This window comes from Balaenoptera acutorostrata, chromosome 11 (assembly GCF_949987535.1).
Source record: "Balaenoptera acutorostrata chromosome 11, mBalAcu1.1, whole genome shotgun sequence".
NCBI classification, from domain to species: domain Eukaryota; kingdom Metazoa; phylum Chordata; class Mammalia; order Artiodactyla; family Balaenopteridae; genus Balaenoptera; species Balaenoptera acutorostrata.
The window spans coordinates 2560000-2579099 of record NC_080074.1 but is presented as its reverse complement, the minus strand read 5'-3'; the positions used below and the strand labels follow the sequence as shown (position 1 = coordinate 2579099).

General features: G+C 45.6%; 1 protein-coding gene across 1 annotated transcript in view; it reads right to left on the bottom strand.

The window, feature by feature from the left end:
* Positions 1-6531: 6531 nt before the first annotated feature.
* LOC130709210 (ESX-1 secretion-associated protein EspK-like) overlaps positions 6532-19100 on the bottom strand; it is a gene marked incomplete at its 3' end in the record, with an annotated part of 145171 nt that continues 132602 nt past the window's right edge. The window contains exons 2-3 of the mRNA XM_057556529.1: positions 7020-7140; positions 6532-6683 (exon numbers count right to left, since the gene is read on the bottom strand). Of these exons, the coding sequence (XP_057412512.1) occupies positions 6532-6683; positions 7020-7140 (273 nt within the window). The remainder of the gene's footprint in view (positions 6684-7019; positions 7141-19100) is intronic.

Genomic DNA, 19100 nt, shown 5'->3' with positions numbered 1-19100 from the left:
TGGTTATCTGTGGAATTTGCTTTCCAGAGATATTGGAAATCAAACTGTCTATGGGATGGAACCTGGCCTGATTACAGAGTAGAGTTGACAGTTTTGCCTCTTCTAGCCAAAGTCAATAAACATGTGTTTAATTAGGAGTCTAGTAGCCATGAAGACATGAAGAACTGGGGAAGGTTAACCAAAAGATAAGAAACACCTGGGTGGAATTTGGGAGAGCAGGGATTTGTTGGAGTGCACAAAAGCTCCAGAGGAATGGAAATCATATGAAAGAATATTTTAGCTCAAGATAAGGAAAAATGTACCAAAGGAAGAGTTACACATCAACAAAATAGCTGCCTCAGAAAGCTATCAGTTCCCCATTAGCAGAAGTTTTCATATTGATTAAATTGAGAATTGATTAGGATTTTTAATTGCAAATGAGTTCTGGCAGGAAAATGTGAACTCAAAAGCCTCCAAGCAGGGAATTTCTTTCCTTGTCATCTGCTGGAAATGTAAGTCTACAACCACGAAGAACACTTAGATATTTTGAAAATTAACATTATGAATTGGCAAACAGTTGTATCAAACCACCCTTTGGTTGAGTTAGGTAACCACAACAACTGCCACAATAACAACGACAAAGTCTTTAACTTCATAGTCTGATATCAGAAATACAATGACTCAGCTTGGTCTTCTGCAGGACACCATGGTATACAACATACCAAATAGTGAAAATCTAGAATCCTTAATGGGAAGTGACATATATATGCAGATATGCTGCTACTCAACATTTTTCTGAATATCTTGCCCAATGCAATAAGACAAGAAAAGAATATGTAATAAGCAAGGAATCAGTGGCCATTTTTTTGCAGATAAACTGTTTGTCTAGTTAAAAGTATCAAACAAAAGAAAACAAAAACACACCTGAAGTGCATTTTAGTAATAAAAGAACTCAGTAAGGGGGCTGGGTAAAAAAATCAACATATGATAAAATGTTTCCTCATATACAAATCCCCAATTCCTTTCTTGAAATCTAGACTCATATATACACAATGCCTACTCAAGATCACTACTAATATTTCTTCTTCCATTCCTGACCATCTACACTCTATGTTTCATGGAGTTGTTCAGAGTGATTCTTTTTTTTTTTTTTAATTGGAGTATAATTGCTTTACAATGTTGTGTTAGTTTCTGCTGTACAATGAAGTGAATCAGCTATATGTATACATATATCCCCTCCCTCTTGGACCTCCCAGTTCTTTAAAATATAAAAACCAAACCACATATTCCCCTTTCTCAGAACTCTCCAACTGCTTCTCATCATGTTTAGAAGAAAAAAAAAATCATAGTGTTTAATATGGACTTAAAGGGATACAGGGTCTTGCTCCTGTTGCCTTCCCTACCTCATCTCTTCCCATTGTTTGCCCCACTCACTCTAGTTCTGAATCATTGCCCACCTTGTTGTCTCTCAAACACCCCAGCTCATTCTCTACTTAAAACCATTCTGCTTTCTGTAACATCTGCAGGGAATGTTCTTCGTCATGGTTCACTAGCTCATTAATTCCAGTCTCTGCTCAAAGTTCACCTCCTAAGAAAAGACTTCCTGTATGAGCATATTAAATAGACTTTCCTTATCAGTATATTTCAAATGTGAAAGTTCTCCATAAGTTAATCTACAGGATCAAAGAAATCCCTCTTCTAAAAATTTCCAGTGAAATTGTGTACCACTTGACAGATTAATTGTAAAGTTTGTATGAAAGAAAATTTGTGAGACAAAGTAGCCAAAATCATTGTTTTCTGTTTTGATTTTAAAAAGCAAAACAAGAGAAGAGATACCCTATAGGATGTCAAAATGTAGTACAATGCTGAAGTAGTTAAAGCAGCATGCTATTGATGCTATAAAAATATTAAATTGAATAGAATAAGGGTAAGAAACATAGTCGTGTAAATATCAACTTTTAGTGAATGGTGAGGTTGTAAAAGAGGCATTTCAAATTCATGGAGAAAGGTTAGATTACTAAGTAAATGACATTGGAACAAATGTCTAATCATATAATGAAATATAATAACATAAATAATAGGTGACATTAAATGCTAAACATTAAAACAAATCATGAAAGAGTAGAAGAAAAGATTAGAATTTGTTGTAATTATCTGGTATATAAAAGTTCTTCCAAAACGAAGTACATAATTTAGAAACCATGAGAAAATGGGAAATGAGAAATACAGAAAGATTTGACCTAATTAAAATAAAAGTAAAATCTCTGAATAATAAATGACAACATAAACAAAAATCAAAAGAAATGTTTTAATCTGAGAGAAAATTATAATTACCTGGGATGTAAAAAAAAAAAAAAACCAGAAAAACACCTATTAACTAACAAGGAAGAGGTCACCCAATGTAGAAATGGGCAAAACATTTGGCTAAATACATAAATTTCATCTGAGAAATACAAAATAACAATAAACAACATAAAAGATGATCAATGTCATGAATAGTCATGGGAGTGAAAATGAAAATATTAATGGAACTTTTTGCTTAAAAAATTGTAATTTTGAATTGACAACATTGTTAGTCATCTTTTAGTTTTAGGTATATGAGTTTGCTCACATATAATTGCTAGATTTGTAGGTGTAGTAGTGAGAGTGGCCACTCCTACTTAAACTCCTTGATTCCCAGACACATGTAATATGGGGAAAATGTACCATGTAACAGTCTGACTTAAAACAAGACTTAATCCATCCTTTCAGGACCTTGAATCTCACTGCACAAAAACCATGCCTTCAGTTACCTTTCAATTAGGACATCTGCTTCCGGATGGATGATGGACATTGGGGTAAGACCACTTAATTCCATGGGTAAGAGCCCTTGGCTGCACTCTCTTTGCTGTGAAATGAGTTCCCTGACCAGCTGCAAGGCTGGGAGGAATGCATTGGTGGCAGATAATGCATTCTGTGAGCCCAGGAATGATGGTGGTGGAAGAAGCATTCCAGGCAGGAAAGGCAGATCCATATCCATGATGTGTGTTTACTCCTGTGAGGACGACTCTCTGCCTCCTCCATGGTGGGAGCGGTTTAATGTAATCCACCTGTCACCATGTGGCCTGCTGGTCCCCCAGGGATTGGTTCAAAACCCTAGGAAGCCATGGGCATGGCCTCAGGGCAAGGGAGTGATGCAACAGGAGTTGGTGCCAGATGAGTGTGAGACACCTGCTTGTGTTGACCTGCCCGAGCCCAGTCTCTTCTATTTATTTCCACTTGATATTAGATGTTCCTGCCCACTCCCAATCATGCTAGGTGGGCCAGGCAGCACCGGATTGACTGGGCAGTGTCTACAGGTGGGGCTGAAGACATCTGCATGCTGTTGAACCCTTCAGGATATTATGACAGGCACTTACTTAGTAAGTCGATTGCTGGTAAAACCAGCATGAACTCTGGCGACTCCTTAGAACCCAAAGAAGGACTAAGCAGGAGATTTCCCCCCAAGGTTCACAGGCAAGTGTCTGAAAATTTGTTCTTGGTGAAGAGCTATCTATCCTACTACAAAGAATTTTCTTTCTACTGAAGCAAATATTACCTATATCATGTCAAACCCTCATTTAAATACCCCCAATCACTCAAATACCAGCCAAGGGGTAGGCAAGCTCGTCGACACAGCCTCCCTATTCTCTCAAGTTTGCCCCATCCAATTGTATGTAACTCTCATGATTTCCTGCAGTTGCACTGTCCCCAACGCCAGTCCATTAAGGGGAAATATAAGAACACATGCAATCACAGCACCAGGAAGAAACGGTGTGAAGTATTTAACACTGCAGGGAGCGCTGTGGGGGCACAGGGAGGATGGGTCAGTTTCTAGCTAGGGACCAGAGGGACGCTGAGGGAAAAGGTGGCCTTTATGTTGGGCCTTGGATAAAGGAGTGAGATTTGGACAATGGCAGGATTGATGGAGACAGAGAACTGCAAGAACAGGTGTAGGGAATTGGGAATCGTGGGTTTTGTTAACTGTATGCCAAATGGATTTCTGTCTATGTCGAAGTAGTCACTCGGTCAATCATTCTTTCATTTATTTCTTCACAGGTATTTATTGAGATCCTACTAAGCGTGAGCCCCATGCTGGGCAGTCCTAATGAAATGGTTAATGAGATTGGCAAAACCCCTGTCCTCATGGGGCTTACAGTTCAGCAGGGAAGATGGACATTGCTTTCTAAAATCGCACTGCTCATTGTAAAATTGAGCAATGATAAATGCCATGGCTGAACTTCCTGGGACTACTGGAAATGAACTGCTGTGGATGGAAGCGGACAGATTTGGATTTGAAATCTGGCTCCTCATTCACCAGCTCTGTAATCTTGGCAAGTTACTTTCTGAGCTCCCATTTCGTCCATGTGCGTGGGGATAGCATCTGTTTGCAGTGCTGTAGAGGACTCAGGAAGAGAGTGTATCTGATTTGCCTGGCAAGAGCACGATACCAACAACAGTCCTTCTCTTGTATCGTTACATGAGGGTTGCTTTTATCAGTGAGAAGATGCTCAGAGTTACCTGTTTCCGGGAGCTCAGACACATAGACAGGGTGAGTTATCCGGGAACATGTTTGGCTCAGAGCCCGCTTTACAAAAAGAAAGGAAAAGATAACCTCCTTGTGATGTCAATCACTCAACCTTCTTTGGATTCAACCCATGTTTTTGTTCAAGAGCCTGAGAGATGCCAGCTGCAGAATGATAGATACAAGTGGGGTGGAGGAGCCCCAGGCCCTGTGTCAGGCTCGCCATCTCGTGTGTGCTGTGTAAGGTGTGGCGGGAGAGGGAGGCCAGCTCGGCATGGAAAGGTGAGGGAAGGACCCTCAGATGACCTGGGGCTGGAGCTCAGTCTTGAGAGACTAAAAGGGGTTTCTGGGTAGATCTATCAGGCCAAGGAATGCCCAGCTGGACACCAGGGATGCCGCAAAAGGACAGGGTAGGAGACCCTGGCATCGGTGCAGTTTCTCCCAAGAACCGGCGGCAGAGTTTGCATGATGACAGCTGTGGGCAGGCAGGTCTATGAATCATATGGTCCTGGTATCGTCATTCGTACCTTAGATATGAGTGTGATTCGCAGGGAAATAGGCTGGAGAATCAGTTCAAATCCATTCAGAGAGTCTGTCCCACCTTATGGTGTCAAAAAAGGGACATGTGTAACCACTGAGCTGAGGGTCCCAGTGGTCCTTTCAGGGGACAGAACGGGGAGAGCTCAGGTGGAGCCTGCAGGGAAGACCACGGACACCTGGATGTTTCCTTGTCACCTATGCTTCTCAGGGGCTCCTGAGAAATGAGCTGTGCCAATGTCAGTCCCGTCCTGTCCTGGGGACCTGAAGCCAGGTATGCCAGGTATTATAGGTATGCCAGGTATGACGGGTATGCCAGGTATTATAGGTATGCCAGGTATGACGGGTATGCCAGGTATTACAGGTATGCCAGGTATTACAGGTATGCCAGGCATTATAGGTATGCCAGGTATTACAGCTATGCCAGGTATTATAGGTATGCCAGGTATTACAGGTATGCCAGGTATTATAGGTATGCCAGGTATTACAGGTGTGCCAGGTATTACAGGTGTGCCAGGTATTATAGGTATGCCAGGTATTACAGGTATGCCAGGTATTATAGGTATGCCAGGTATTACAGGTGTGCCAGGTATTACAGGTATGCCAGGTATTACAGGTATGCCAGGTATTATAGGTATGCCAGGTATTACAGGTGTGCCAGGTATTACAGGTATGCCAGGTATTACAGGTGTGCCAGGTATTACAGGTGTGCCAGGTATTACAGGTATGCCAGGTATTATAGGTATGCCAGGTATTACAGGTATGCCAGGTATTACAGGTATGCCAGGCATTATAGGTGTGCCAGGTATTACAGGTGTGCCAGGTATTACAGGTATGCCAGGTATTACAGGTATGCCAGGCATTATAGGTATGCCAGGTATTACAGCTGTGCCAGGTATTACAGGTATGCCAGGTATTACAGGTATGCCAGGTATTACAGGTGTGCCAGGTATTACAGGTATGCCAGGTATTATAGGTATGCCAGGTATTACAGGTGTGCCAGGCATTATAGGTATGCCAGGTATTACAGCTATGCCAGGTATTATAGGTATGCCAGGTATTACAGGTATGCCAGGCATTATAGGTATGCCAGGTATTACAGGTGTGCCAGGTATTACAGGTATGCCAGGTATTACAGGTATGCCAGGTATTACAGCTATGCCAGGTATTATAGGTGTGCCAGGTATTACAGGTGTGCCAGGTATTACAGGTATGCCAGGTATTACAGGTGTGCCAGGTATTACAGGTATGCCAGGTATTACAGGTATGCCAGGTATTACAGGTGTGCCAGGTATTACAGGTATGCCAGGTATTATAGGTATGCCAGGTATTACAGGTATGCCAGGCATTATAGGTATGCCAGGTATTACAGGTATGCCAGGTATTACAGCTATGCCAGGCATTATAGGTATGCCAGGTATTACAGCTATGCCAGGTATTATAGGTATGCCAGGTATTACAGGTGTGCCAGGCATTATAGGTATGCCAGGTATTACAGCTATGCCAGGTATTATAGGTATGCCAGGTATTACAGGTATGCCAGGCATTATAGGTATGCCAGGTATTACAGGTGTGCCAGGTATTACAGGTATGCCGGGTATTACAGGTATGCCAGGTATTACAGCTATGCCAGGTATTATAGGTATGCCAGGTATTACAGGTATGCCAGGTATTACAGGTATGCCAGGTATTATAGGTATGCCAGGCATTATAGGTATGCCAGGTATTACAGGTGTGCCAGGTATTACAGGTATGCCAGGTATTACAGGTGTGCCAGGCATTATAGGTATGCCAGGTATTACAGCTATGCCAGGTATTATAGGTATGCCAGGTATTACAGGTATGCCAGGCATTATAGGTATGCCAGGTATTACAGGTGTGCCAGGTATTACAGGTATGCCAGGTATTACAGCTATGCCAGGTATTATAGGTATGCCAGGTATTACAGGTGTGCCAGGTATTACAGGTATGCCAGGTATTACAGCTATGCCAGGTATTATAGGTATGCCAGGTATTACAGGTGTGCCAGGTATTACAGGTATGCCAGGTATTACAGGTATGCCAGGTATTACAGGTATGCCAGGTATTATAGGTATGCCAGGTATTACAGGTATGTCAGGTATTACAGGTGTGCCAGGTATTACAGGTGTGCCAGGCATTATAGGTATGCCAGGTATTACAGCTATGCCAGGTATTATAGGTATGCCAGGTATTACAGGTATGCCAGGCATTATAGGTATGCCAGGTATTACAGGTGTGCCAGGCATTATAGGTATGCCAGGTATTACAGGTGTGCCAGGTATTATAGGTATGCCAGGTATTACAGCTATGCCAGGTATTATAGGTATGCCAGGCATTATAGGTATGCCAGGTATTACAGGTGTGCCAGGTATTACAGGTATGCCAGGTATTACAGGTATGCCAGGTATTATAGGTATGCCAGGTATTACAGGTGTGCCAGGTATTACAGGTATGCCAGGTATTACAGGTATGCCAGGCATTATAGGTATGCCAGGTATTACAGGTGTGCCAGGTATTACAGGTATGCCAGGCATTATAGGTATGCCAGGTATTACAGGTGTGCCAGGTATTACAGGTATGCCAGGTATTACAGGTATGCCAGGTATTATAGGTATGCCAGGTATTACAGGTGTGCCAGGCATTATATGTATGCCAGGTATTACAGCTATGCCAGGTATTATAGGTATGCCAGGCATTATAGGTATGCCAGGTATTACAGGTGTGCCAGGTATTACAGGTATGCCAGGTATTACAGGTATGCCAGGCATTATAGGTATGCCAGGTATTACAGGTGTGCCAGGTATTACAGGTATGCCAGGTATTATAGGTATGCCAGGTATTACAGGTATGCCAGGTATTATAGGTATGCCAGGTATTATAGGTATGCCAGGTATGACGGGTATGCCAGGTATCCCAGGCAGGCCAGGAGTGTGGTTCTGAGGTGTTGACAGAAAAAATTCTGGCTCTTGCTACTCCCTCAAGGAGCCAAAAAAAAAAAAAAAAAGAAAAGAAAAGAAAAGAAAGGAAAAGAAAAAGTTCATTTGTACTTAAATAAAAGACTTCCGAACGTGGGTGTTATCCTAAGTCACCCTGCCTAGACCCTCCCCCAAGAACAAGATGAGGAATCTCTCGGTCTGCTTTTTGCCGAGCAGGGGGTGGAGGAGCGCCCGTTAATAAGGGTACAGGACTAAGGATGACACGCTCTTACCAGCTGCTCCAATCCCTGGGCAATTCGCTTTAAATAGGATCCAAGTCTCCTCTTAGAACAAGAGCAATTTCACAGAAATTTGCTTAGTTGATCCCCCCGGCCAGGCCCGGCTCCCGTGGGGAGGCACCAAGCCTTGCCCTGCATCTCCTGGCCCCATCCCGCGTCAGCCCTCAGACCAGGGGTGGTTGAGTCATCTTCTTGGCTGGAGTTTAGGATGGGCCTGGAGCCCCGTTATTTAATTCTGGGTGAGTCAGGAGAAGTTGAGGGGTGAATCCCTGCGTACTTTCAGCACAATTTATTGCTGGCATGAGTCACACTTGAGTTGTATTTAAAGGGGGAAAAAAACTGGATGTGGGAAATCAAATTAACTTGCTAGACAACTCAGTTAAAACGCAGAGGGAGGCTGTGAGGGGTGGGCTCAGTGCCAGGGGCAGGGGCAGGGCACTCGTCTGTGGTCAGAGAGACGTGAGTGAGCCCAGGCCGTAGCTGGGGGCGTCAGGAGACTGGTCAGGAAAGTGTGCAGAGGAGCCTGAGAGAATCCACAGAGCTTCAGTGTCACCTGTTGGCTCTGGAACCAGCCTCACCAGATGCAGGAGGTGGGAGGCACACTTCCGGATCATCTGCAGGTTCTGGGATCTTTGCTAGGTGTTTCCATGTTGCATTGCTTATATTTTCCACAGTCCTTCAACGTTGCTGTTATTAATCTCCCTTTTTAAAAAATATTTTTTTAATTGAAGTATATAGTTGATTTCCAGTATCGTGTAAGTTTCGGGTATACAGCACAGCAATTCAGTTATACATACATATATACATATATGTATATATATATATTCTTTTTCAGATTCTTTTCTCATACAGGTTATTACATAATACTGAGTATAGTTCCCTGTTCTATACAGTAGGTCCTTGTTATTTATCTATCTTATACATAGTAGTGTGTATATGATAATCCCAGCCTACTAATTTATCCCTCCCTCACCCCCTTTCCCCTTTGGTAACCATAAGTTTGTTTTCTATGTCTGTGAGTCTATTTCTGTTTTGTAAATAAGTTTATTTATATCATTTTTTTAGATTCCACATATAAGCGATATCACATGGCATTTGTCTTTGTCTGGCTTACTTCACTTAGTATGATCATCTCTAGGTCCATCCATGTGGCTGCAAATGGCATTATTTCATTCCTTTTTATATTACTCTCTCTTTGGAGACAAGGAAACTGATGGAAAGAGAGGAAGTAGCTTACCTGTGGCCCCAGAGGTCTCAGGTGAAGGAGCCAGGATCACACAGGGGTCCCATTCCAGAGACATAGCCTGCACACCCCAGCTGGCGCATTCACCCAGCTCTCTCTGTCTCTGTGTCTGTCTCTCTCAGGACTTCACAGGCATTTGTGTGGACACCTCATTAAACTCTTTTTCCGTCTGACCCCCAGAATGACTTCTGTCTGTGGCAGCTCTGGGGTGACGGTTTCTCCCCCACCCGCCCGCTGAAGCCCCGGCACTTAGATTGGCAGAAGATGTACTCCCCAGCCTCCTGGCAGCCAGCCTGGCAGAAACACAAGCTTCCAACAGTTTTCTCTGAAGGAATGTCCATGTTCGGGCTGGTAAGTGGCCCCCTCTCCTTAGCTGTGTAGCCCAGAGAAGGAGAGCAGAGGTAGGGTGCGCCGTGGACCACTTCTCTGCGCCTCTGAACACAAGGTGGGGGGCATCTGACCTCGGATCTTAGCTGCGATTCAGGGAGGGAACACATCCCACTGTAGCAGGGCTTCCATGCGTGTCTGCCCCATGCTCCCCATTGGAGAGACATCTCCATGCAGAGGACGGTGTTCGTCCATGTCAGTCTTTATTCCGTGTGTGCCCTGTTGGTGCTCACAAAGTGGGGCTTTCATGAGAGATGAAGCATGGCCCTAGTGGTTTAGGCTCCGGGCTGCCGTGAGCAGAGTGATGGGGTGGGAGGAGGCCCTTCATCCTGTCCTCCGCCCCCAGGATTACTGAGAGCTGTAGTTCTGCTCTGCACCCAGCATCACCGTGGGTTTAAATGTCCTGGGCAAGGAGCAGGCTGTCGTTCAGAATGGACTGTTCTTCCTCTTGAAGACTGCTTTGAAAATGGTGAGCCATTTTCCTGATCTTTTCCAGTAAATCAAAACTTTCGCTGTCCTGTAAACCCTGAGCGTCTAAGTCTCACGTGCTCCCCCGTATTGTTCTATGAGATATCAATGTTATCCCGGCGGGCCTGACAAAGACGCACTGCAGGTGGTGGTCTCTCGGGGGGACATTAGATCAAATCCACTGTATCTCTTCATTGTCGGTTCATCGCTTTCGGGAGGAGCTCTGCTGTGAGTTTTCAGGGTTGCTGCCGTTCTTAAAGGGGTTGCCCTCTCTGCTCTGGAAACCTGACAGCCAGAAGCAGCTCCCTTGACCAGAGCAAGAGTGATCATTGCTTCAGGGGAAAGCTTGTGATTTGCTGGCGACCCTTTTCTTCTCTTGTCCTCAGCTTTCTAGGCTGGGGCAGGACAGCTATGGTCTGAGGGCAGGAGGTACCAGCATGTTTTAGCAGCTGGACTCAGTGGGGGAAATCTAGGTAGTAAGCAGGTCCCCGGGATCTCCATCTGGTCCTTTGATTTCCTGATGCTGTCACCTGTCTCCTGGGCGGGGGTCCCAGGCTCTGGAGCTGGTCCCAGGTGGACACGGACCCTCAGGTGAGGCCAGTAGCATTTGTACTCATTCTGTCTTCCACCCCCGAGATCTGACCTGTGGGGATGGGGACAGGGGAAGGACATGGGAGCTCCAAGCTGTGAGATGGCCACCTCATGACCCGGGCACTTTAGGAAACAGCAGGGTGCAGTGGAGACCACTGAGGTGTTGGGGTCTGATGGACTCAAGTTCAAGTCTCGGCTCCATTACCCACAAAGGGTCACTTGTGTCTAAAAATTGAAGGTCTCTGCGTCCCAGTTGCCTCATCTATAAAAGAATGATGATTGTAGAATCAGAATTAATTGTAGAATAATATCTCTATAAGCAATTCTGTGTGTGTCAGGGAGTTCCGAGCGTGGGCTCCATCTAACCCTGTCTGGGAGGGTGGGCGACATACCACCAGAGCAGCAGAGCCTCAGGCAGACTGACGCGTCCACGTCCCCGCGGAGCCATGGTGGAGGCGGAGGGGAGCCAACGTGCCCCCTGTCCTGGGGTCACGGCACCCGCCTCCCAGAGGCTGGGAGTTTAACAGGGTGGCAAAACGCATGAGCTCTCTCTGTGTGCAGTGAAAAATAACGTTAGTGACAGACGTACAGAGCAGCCCTTCTCAAACTCCGGAGCCATTACACATCCCCTGGGCACTGTGTTGACATGCACAATCTGGGCCTCTGGCCAGGGTGGCGTCTGAGACTCTGCACTTATAACTACGTCCTGCGGCTGCTGGACGGAGGGCCACGCTGTCTGGAGGAGGGCACAGAGGCTCTCTGTGAGCCAGGCATTCCCTGACCTGTGACACGTGGAATTTGTTTACTCCGATTCTGGGGATTGAGGCCGTGGGAAGTAACGGGCCATCTCTGCAGAGGGGGGCTTTGGGAGCTCCTCCCAACCTCCATCCCCTCCGTGTTGCCCCATGCACAGAGAACTGCTGACGGTTCCTCAGCCTTCCAGCCTCCATGGCCGCCCCCTTCGCAACCCATCCTGGATGCATGAACCCCAGCCCATCATTCCTCGCTGGGCTGAGCTCTCGGTGCAGCCAGCTTGGTGAGAGGGCGGCCTGGAGGGTGGCCTGGCCACCGCATCCCCGTCCCTGTGGGAAGGTGGGCTGTGCCAGGGGATACTTTTCAAGTGCAACTGCATGGGCTGCTTTGTCTTGTCAAGTTCCTGCCTGACTTTGACTTTACAGAGAACCCTGGGCATCGCATCCCATCCCGTTCAGGGTCGGGGAAAGCTGTGTGCATGTGTGAAAGTGTGTGCATGTGTGTGTGTGTGTGAACATGCCAGTGTGAGGGCACACACACTCCTGAGTGCCCTGCCCTGCCTGCACCTGTGTTGGAGAAGTAGGACAGTCTCCCAGGAATTTACAAGTGTCTTTCTTCATTTCCCGCTCTGCTGACTATGATTCAATCAATATCCAGGCCCAAAGAGAGAAATGCAGTGTTTTCTTCCTTCCCTCTTCCCTCCTTCCCTCCTTCCGTGTTTAATAGTCTGGAGGTTTACTTATTGCAACGGCTTTTTTTTTTTTTAACCAAAATAAATATTCTTTGCTTTTCTCCATTCCCATTAATTGTGATTTATATGAATATAAAAGTCTTCCACAACAGCATTTGTATCTGGAAGCCGTAAATCTCAGGAAGTAACTTTCTCTCATAACACACACACACACACACACACCACACCAGACACACACACACACCACACGCACACCACACACACACACACCAAACACACCACACACACACACACACACACACACACACACACACACACACCCCACTTGATCCCAAAGCTGTTTCCCAGGTCTTCACTTTTGCTCTTCCCCAGCCTGGGCTGGAGGCAGGGCAAATGTTGGTGTCATTTTTGTGATGGGAAGCATGAGGCCTCATTCATGCAGCACCATGGCAGGGATACGAGCCCCCAGATCCAGGCATTTTTCTCTCTGCCCAGAGACCTGGCCAAGAACTGAAGGCAGGGTCAGCGCTTTCTCACTGGCAAACACGATCCAGCATGAGCCTTCACCTGATTGGATGAGGCCCACCCACATTATGGAGGGCAATCTGCTTTACTCAGACTATAGAGTAACTGACTATAGCTGGTGATCACAGCTGAAAGATGCCTTCACGGCCACATGCATGCCGGTGTTCAGCCAAACATCTGGGCACCACAGCCCAGCCAAGTCAGCACACAGAACGAACCATCACACTGTGTGCAGCCCTACAACAGTGCAAGGGAACAGGGCACACTTCACACGTAGCGATTATCTTTAGCTCTCACCAAGGGGAAACTCACTGTCTACTGAGTTGTTTAGGGGACTTGATAGAGTTAAAAGTGTTCAGGGAATTAAGTCATTGACATTAGGAACCTAATACAAACAGTACACACTATCGTACAGCATTTCAGGACAAAGTCTTGCTGAAAAAGCAATGTTTTGTCTGGATTAAGCACTCAGTAAAGTCCCTCCTGGTTGTAATTTCTATGATCCCATTGTGTTATTGGGCTTTTTAGGCAAAAAGCAGCATTTGAGGGTAATACAGAAAGCAAAACCTAGATACATGTGAGATTACGAGCATATGCGAGGGTCTTACTACTTGGAAGCATTTTGTGTGCCTGTGCCTTAGTGTGGACATGCACAGTCGCCCAGCTGGAGCTTCATTCTCACGGCTAGTGTGATGCCCTGTCTGTGAGGATGAGCAGAGGAAACTGCCTAGAAATCCCATCTCCACATGAAGCAGTTCTTCACGGAGCTGGTGTTTTCACGAAGATGAAACAATTGCCAGTGAAGCGGATGGAGAACCTCATGACTTTTTCTTTTCCTCTGTCAGACTCTCAAAAATGTTGAAAAAAAATCACCAGTGTTGATATATTTATTATACTATTCTTTCTTATTTGTTCAGAGGAAATACTTTTTTTTCAACCCAAATCATTGCACAGGTGAATTTCCACAACAGACTTTTCCTGAAGAAGAACGATGCTGGCGTATCCTAGCGCCACTGTGATTTTCTGCACGAGCTGTTGACGGCCCTGGGAAGTTTCTAGCGGTGGGCATATCTAACCAGTCAGATGGGGCTTCAGGATATACAGAGGCATTTGGGAGTTATTAATTTTTATCGTTGGAACCATTGCATATGCTTAGAGTAAACAAATGTTTGATTACATTGTACAAAATTTAATTAAAAAATTTTACCAGTAATTCACGTGAATTTCACATATATATCTCACACATTTGAATAACTTACTCATTCAGATTATGTTCCCTGACCCAAGATGAGGCAATATGATATTTTCATGACTCTAAAACTCTCATATAAAATGGATGGAGTTACACCGTTACTCTTTGGAAGGCTTCTCAAATTCTCCGTACTTGTGCAGAAACGGGCAGGCTTCTGCATCCTTTTGGGACGTAAAAAGAAAGAGTGAAAAAAAAAACAGTAAGGAATTTTCCTGGCAGTGCTTGAACCAAAGAGATTTGAAATCTCTAAAAACTAGATATTTGTGTTAAGAAATAGATGAATTTTAGGCTGGGTACATTGAACATGTAGTAAATAATTATTTTACAGTTTTTTTGTACTTTACTGAAAACAGCTCTAACGACCGCAAAGGATGTATGGGACAAATCTGATACACTAAAGCAAACGCTGTGATTTTCTTTTCTGTTAACTTTATCATGTACTACTATTGCACACTTATGAGAAATCTCAAATCATTGAAACAAAGGGCTGAGGATGCCTAAAAGTACACTTACAGGGTCTCTCCATCTCTATCCATCTATCTCCCTGCCATCATCTACAAACACACACTTCCATAGAAAATCTTAAGGTGAACCCAGGAGAAACACCAGATGAATCTTGTACCTGTTGCACACCAGAGGTGAATCACTGGGAAGCACTGAAGGTACGTCTGAGAACTGAGGGTTCATACGTGTGGCAAAATGAGCAGGTAGAAAAAGGGTCGTGTGTCATTTCTGATATCAGCTTGTCTGTATTAATCCGAGCCCTTTGGTTCCATATGAATAACCCTGCTGACTCCAGCTATGTTCTCTGAAGGGAGGGACTTATTCCTTAGGTACCTGGAAAGGACAGGCGGGGCTCCAGGACTAAACTGTGCTGGGACTCTCTCATCACCATCATCTTTGCTTCTCTCTGGGATCCAGCTGAATTCCCCGGTTCCTCTGACAGCTGAGGGCACGGCCGCCAGCACCAGGGTCTCATCAGAGAGCTTATGATGGCAGAAGAAGGTGTGCCTGTATCTCCAGGTATCAAACATGTGGCAGCCTTAGAGCAGGCTTCCCGTGTGCTCACCTTGGTGTGTGCCCAGGACGAACAGGGCCTGATGACTGGCCTGGCCTTGGTCCCCAGCACACACCTGTGGGGCATTGGGTGGGAGGTGACACTGCAATTCACAGTCCTGGCAGGGGCAGCAAATCACACCAAGAAAAGAGGTGGGAGCTGCTGGACGAGCCCGACCACCCAAATCTACTTCCCCATCACCTCTCAGGCCCAGCACGTGCTCTGCGGCTGCCGCAGGTCAAAAGCCAAGACGTGGAGGCACAGAACTGAAAACAACATATCCCTGCCATTCAGAGTCTTGCATTCCGAGGGAGAAGTCATATGAAAATTACCAAATGATGCGCTAGATGCTAGTTTCGAATCCTCTGTGAGCAAACAGCGCAAGAAACCTGGGAGAACCTCTGGGTCTGAGTGAGGAGCGCGGAGGTTTCCCGGGATTTGCGGGGTGGATGGAGGTTTGGTAGGCGAGGGTAACGGTGCCTCAGTCGGGCTGGGTGGGCTGTGCTTTGTGACAAATACACAATGAAATCTCAGGCACATGGCACAAGAAACATTCAAGCCTCTCCCATCGCCCCCCCAAGAGGCTGGTGGTCCGGGGCAAGGGCGCCTCCTCCATGCAGCTGTCCGGGGGCCGGTGCTCCTTCTGCCGTACTGGGATGCTGTCCTTCTCAGTGCTTGGCTTCAGGAGTGTTTTCTAGGGCAGCCCATGGAAGTTTCATACCATCATTTTTTTCCTGTTGGTCAGAGGTAATCACAGGTCCCCACCCACATGCGGTGGGGTGTGAGATGTGGTCTTCCTGAGAGGTGGAGGGATTGAAACGTGCAAAAACATAGCACCACCTCCGAAAAGCTAAGGAAAGCCATTTCAGGCATAGGGAAAAAATTAGGCAAAGACTTAGAGGTACGGATGAGCCAGGGGGTAGGTCACATGGTACTCTGGGCTGTGGCCTGAGGGTGGCCGCTGTGTGGGAGCTGGGAGTAAGCGAGGATGGAGCTGAGGATGCAGAGGTTTGCAGGAGACAGAGATGCACAGCACGTTAGCACAGAGGTGCGGGGTCCAGGAAGGCATGGCTCATTTTGACCCAGGGACCATAATCCTGTCAGGGTTGGCAATGGTGAGATTTTGGGAACCTATCACAGATATTCTTGTAAGGGAGAAGGGGGTCTGGATTTGGGGTGTCCAGACAGGGACCACGGAGGTGAGTGGACGGCTGAGAAGTGTTTCCAAACTGGGAGACAGACTGGAGGCTTGTACCTTCAGAGAGAGGTCACTGAGGACTTGAGGAAGGGCAGCTAAAAGAAGGATTCCAGTCTTGTACCCCCAGAAGTAACGAGAAAAATAATTAGAAGAAAGATGTGTGGGAAGATGCTGAATAGAGTCAGTAACATTGGACCAAGAATAAAGAATGTTTGAGTCCATCGGGTCGCCAGGCTCGGGCCCCCTGCATCTGGTTCTCTGCTCTTTCTGAGATATTCCTTCATCTCCCATTACTTAAATTACAGTCTGTAGGATGTGGACTCCTGAATTTCTGTTTGGCTGGGATCTCTCCCCTGAGCTCAAACAGGTGTTTGCAACTGCTGACCTGAAAATTCCACTTGGATGTCCCCCAAGCAGCATTGGCTCAATCTGTCAAAAACTTATTTCAGAAACTTCCCTTCCAAATCAGTGCTCTCCTCCCAGGGGATGGCCCGTATGTCCCCAGTCGCTCATGCCAGGAACTTGAGAGTGCATTTCATATCAGCCTCTCCTGAAACCCCAAAGCCAACAAATGACTAAATCCTGCTAGTTCTCCTTCTTACATCTTTCTTGTGCTGTTCTTCCTCTCTTTATTAACACTGCCAACACCTTCCTTAGTCTAAGCCACCAAGACTTCTGTCCTGGGCTACTTGCTCACCTGGGCTGCATCCTCACCTGGGCTACTCACTTACCCAGGATACTTACTCTGACCTGTGCTACTCGCTCGCCTGAGCTACTCACTCATTTGGGCTATTCACTCACCTTGGCTACTCACTCACCTGGGCTATTCACTCATTGGGGCTATTCACTCACCTGGGCTACTTGCTCACCTGGGTTACTCACTCACCTAGCCTACTTGCTCACCTGGGCTATTCACTTACCTGGGCTACTGACTGCTTGAAGTCTTTCTCTCCTCCAATGTATTTTCTACAATACAGCCAGAATGATCCATTAAAAAAGCAACTTCACAATTCTGATCATTCCATTCCTGTCTTAGAATCCCTTCAGGGCTGATGGGATTACTCCTCAGCTAAATTCCAAGTTCATAACCTGGCTGTGTTGTAACATGATCTGGCCCCAGCTGAGCCCTCCTCCATTTCTCTCTGGGTTTTCCTCGCGACTAGGTTCCAGCAGTAGGATGACCTTCTTCCATTTCCCTGAATGGTCCAGGCGCCTTCCAGCCTCAGACCCTTGTGCACGCTGGTTCACCTGCTTGTCATGCTCTTGAACGCTGTTCCTCTTCACCTTCCTAACAGGACTCAGCTGAAATGTCCCTTCCTTCAGAAAGCCATCTCTGACTCTCCAGACCAGTGTGGACCCTTGGTCATGCTCCTTCTTGGCATTCTCTACTTAACTGCAATTAAAAGTTGCAGGTGTAAGTTTTGATTGAAGTGTTTCATTTCCATGGATGATGACTCAGTAAGGACAGGGACCATGTATTACTTTTGTTATCTAGATTTTAACACCGCGATTACATATAAATATGTTTAGTACGTAGTTTTATTTCATATTTGTGGACTTAAAGAGGACAAAAGAATGTGTTGCTTGTCTGCATGGGACCTCCCAGGGTACCAAAGATTGTATTTCAAAATCTGCATCTTTTTGTTGCACGGTAAAGTTTCAGTCTTTGGGGCTCTTGTGTGACTCTGGGGAGACAACAGAGCTGGTGGCTCAGAGTTTGGGATTGGAGTCAGGCAGCCTCAGCACTAACCCTTGCTCTGCTAGTTACTAACTGTGTGACCTTAAGGGTAGCTCTTCATCTCTCTGTGTCTCTTTCTTTCTGAGTGAGATGGGGCTCACAATAGTATCTGCACGATAGGTTTGCTGTGAGGAGAAGAAGTAATTGATATAAAATATTTAGAACCAAACTTGACATACGTTAATTGCTTAATACATATTAGTTGTTATTGCTGTGTTATAATTATCATTATTAATATTGCTATTATACATACCAAATTTACAAATAACTGCATCGATCATAACGTCAATGTAGTAAATCACAATGAGAAATACAACTATCAAGTAAGCTGGAAAAACCAATATCTGCTGTCTATGTGAAGCTCAATTATAACAGTAAAAAATTTAATCAGAAGTTTTGATTTTGAAATATTGTCATTAAAAATTAGTAGAAGTAATCATCACTGTAATAATTTTTTATTATTTTAATTCTATTTTGGTTATGTTATTGGACACCTACTCTACAATATTCTCTGAGGCAAGTCACATTTCTCATTTTAGTATCGCAGAAACCCTGGGAAGGATGAAGTCCCCTTCCAGCTATGACCAAGTAGCAGTAACAGAGCATCCTTCCAATTGAAAACTTGAAGATAAGGATTAAAAAATGTTTGGAGGCATTAGAAAGACACAGAGGTAGACATATTTGAGGGGCTAAGTTCCCAGAGAGAAAGAATGTCGAGAAAAATAACACTAATGCTCTCGACCATTCTCCCAAGGCATTTGCCAAATGTTAAGTAGCTGAGAGTGAAAGCTGGAGAAAGGCTGGGCAGAGGTTTGGGTGGTCACACAGAGTTGGCAAGCACAGGTGGGCGTAGAACACTCCAAGAAGAACAGACCCTGGCAGGCAACCCCAGATATCAGCTGA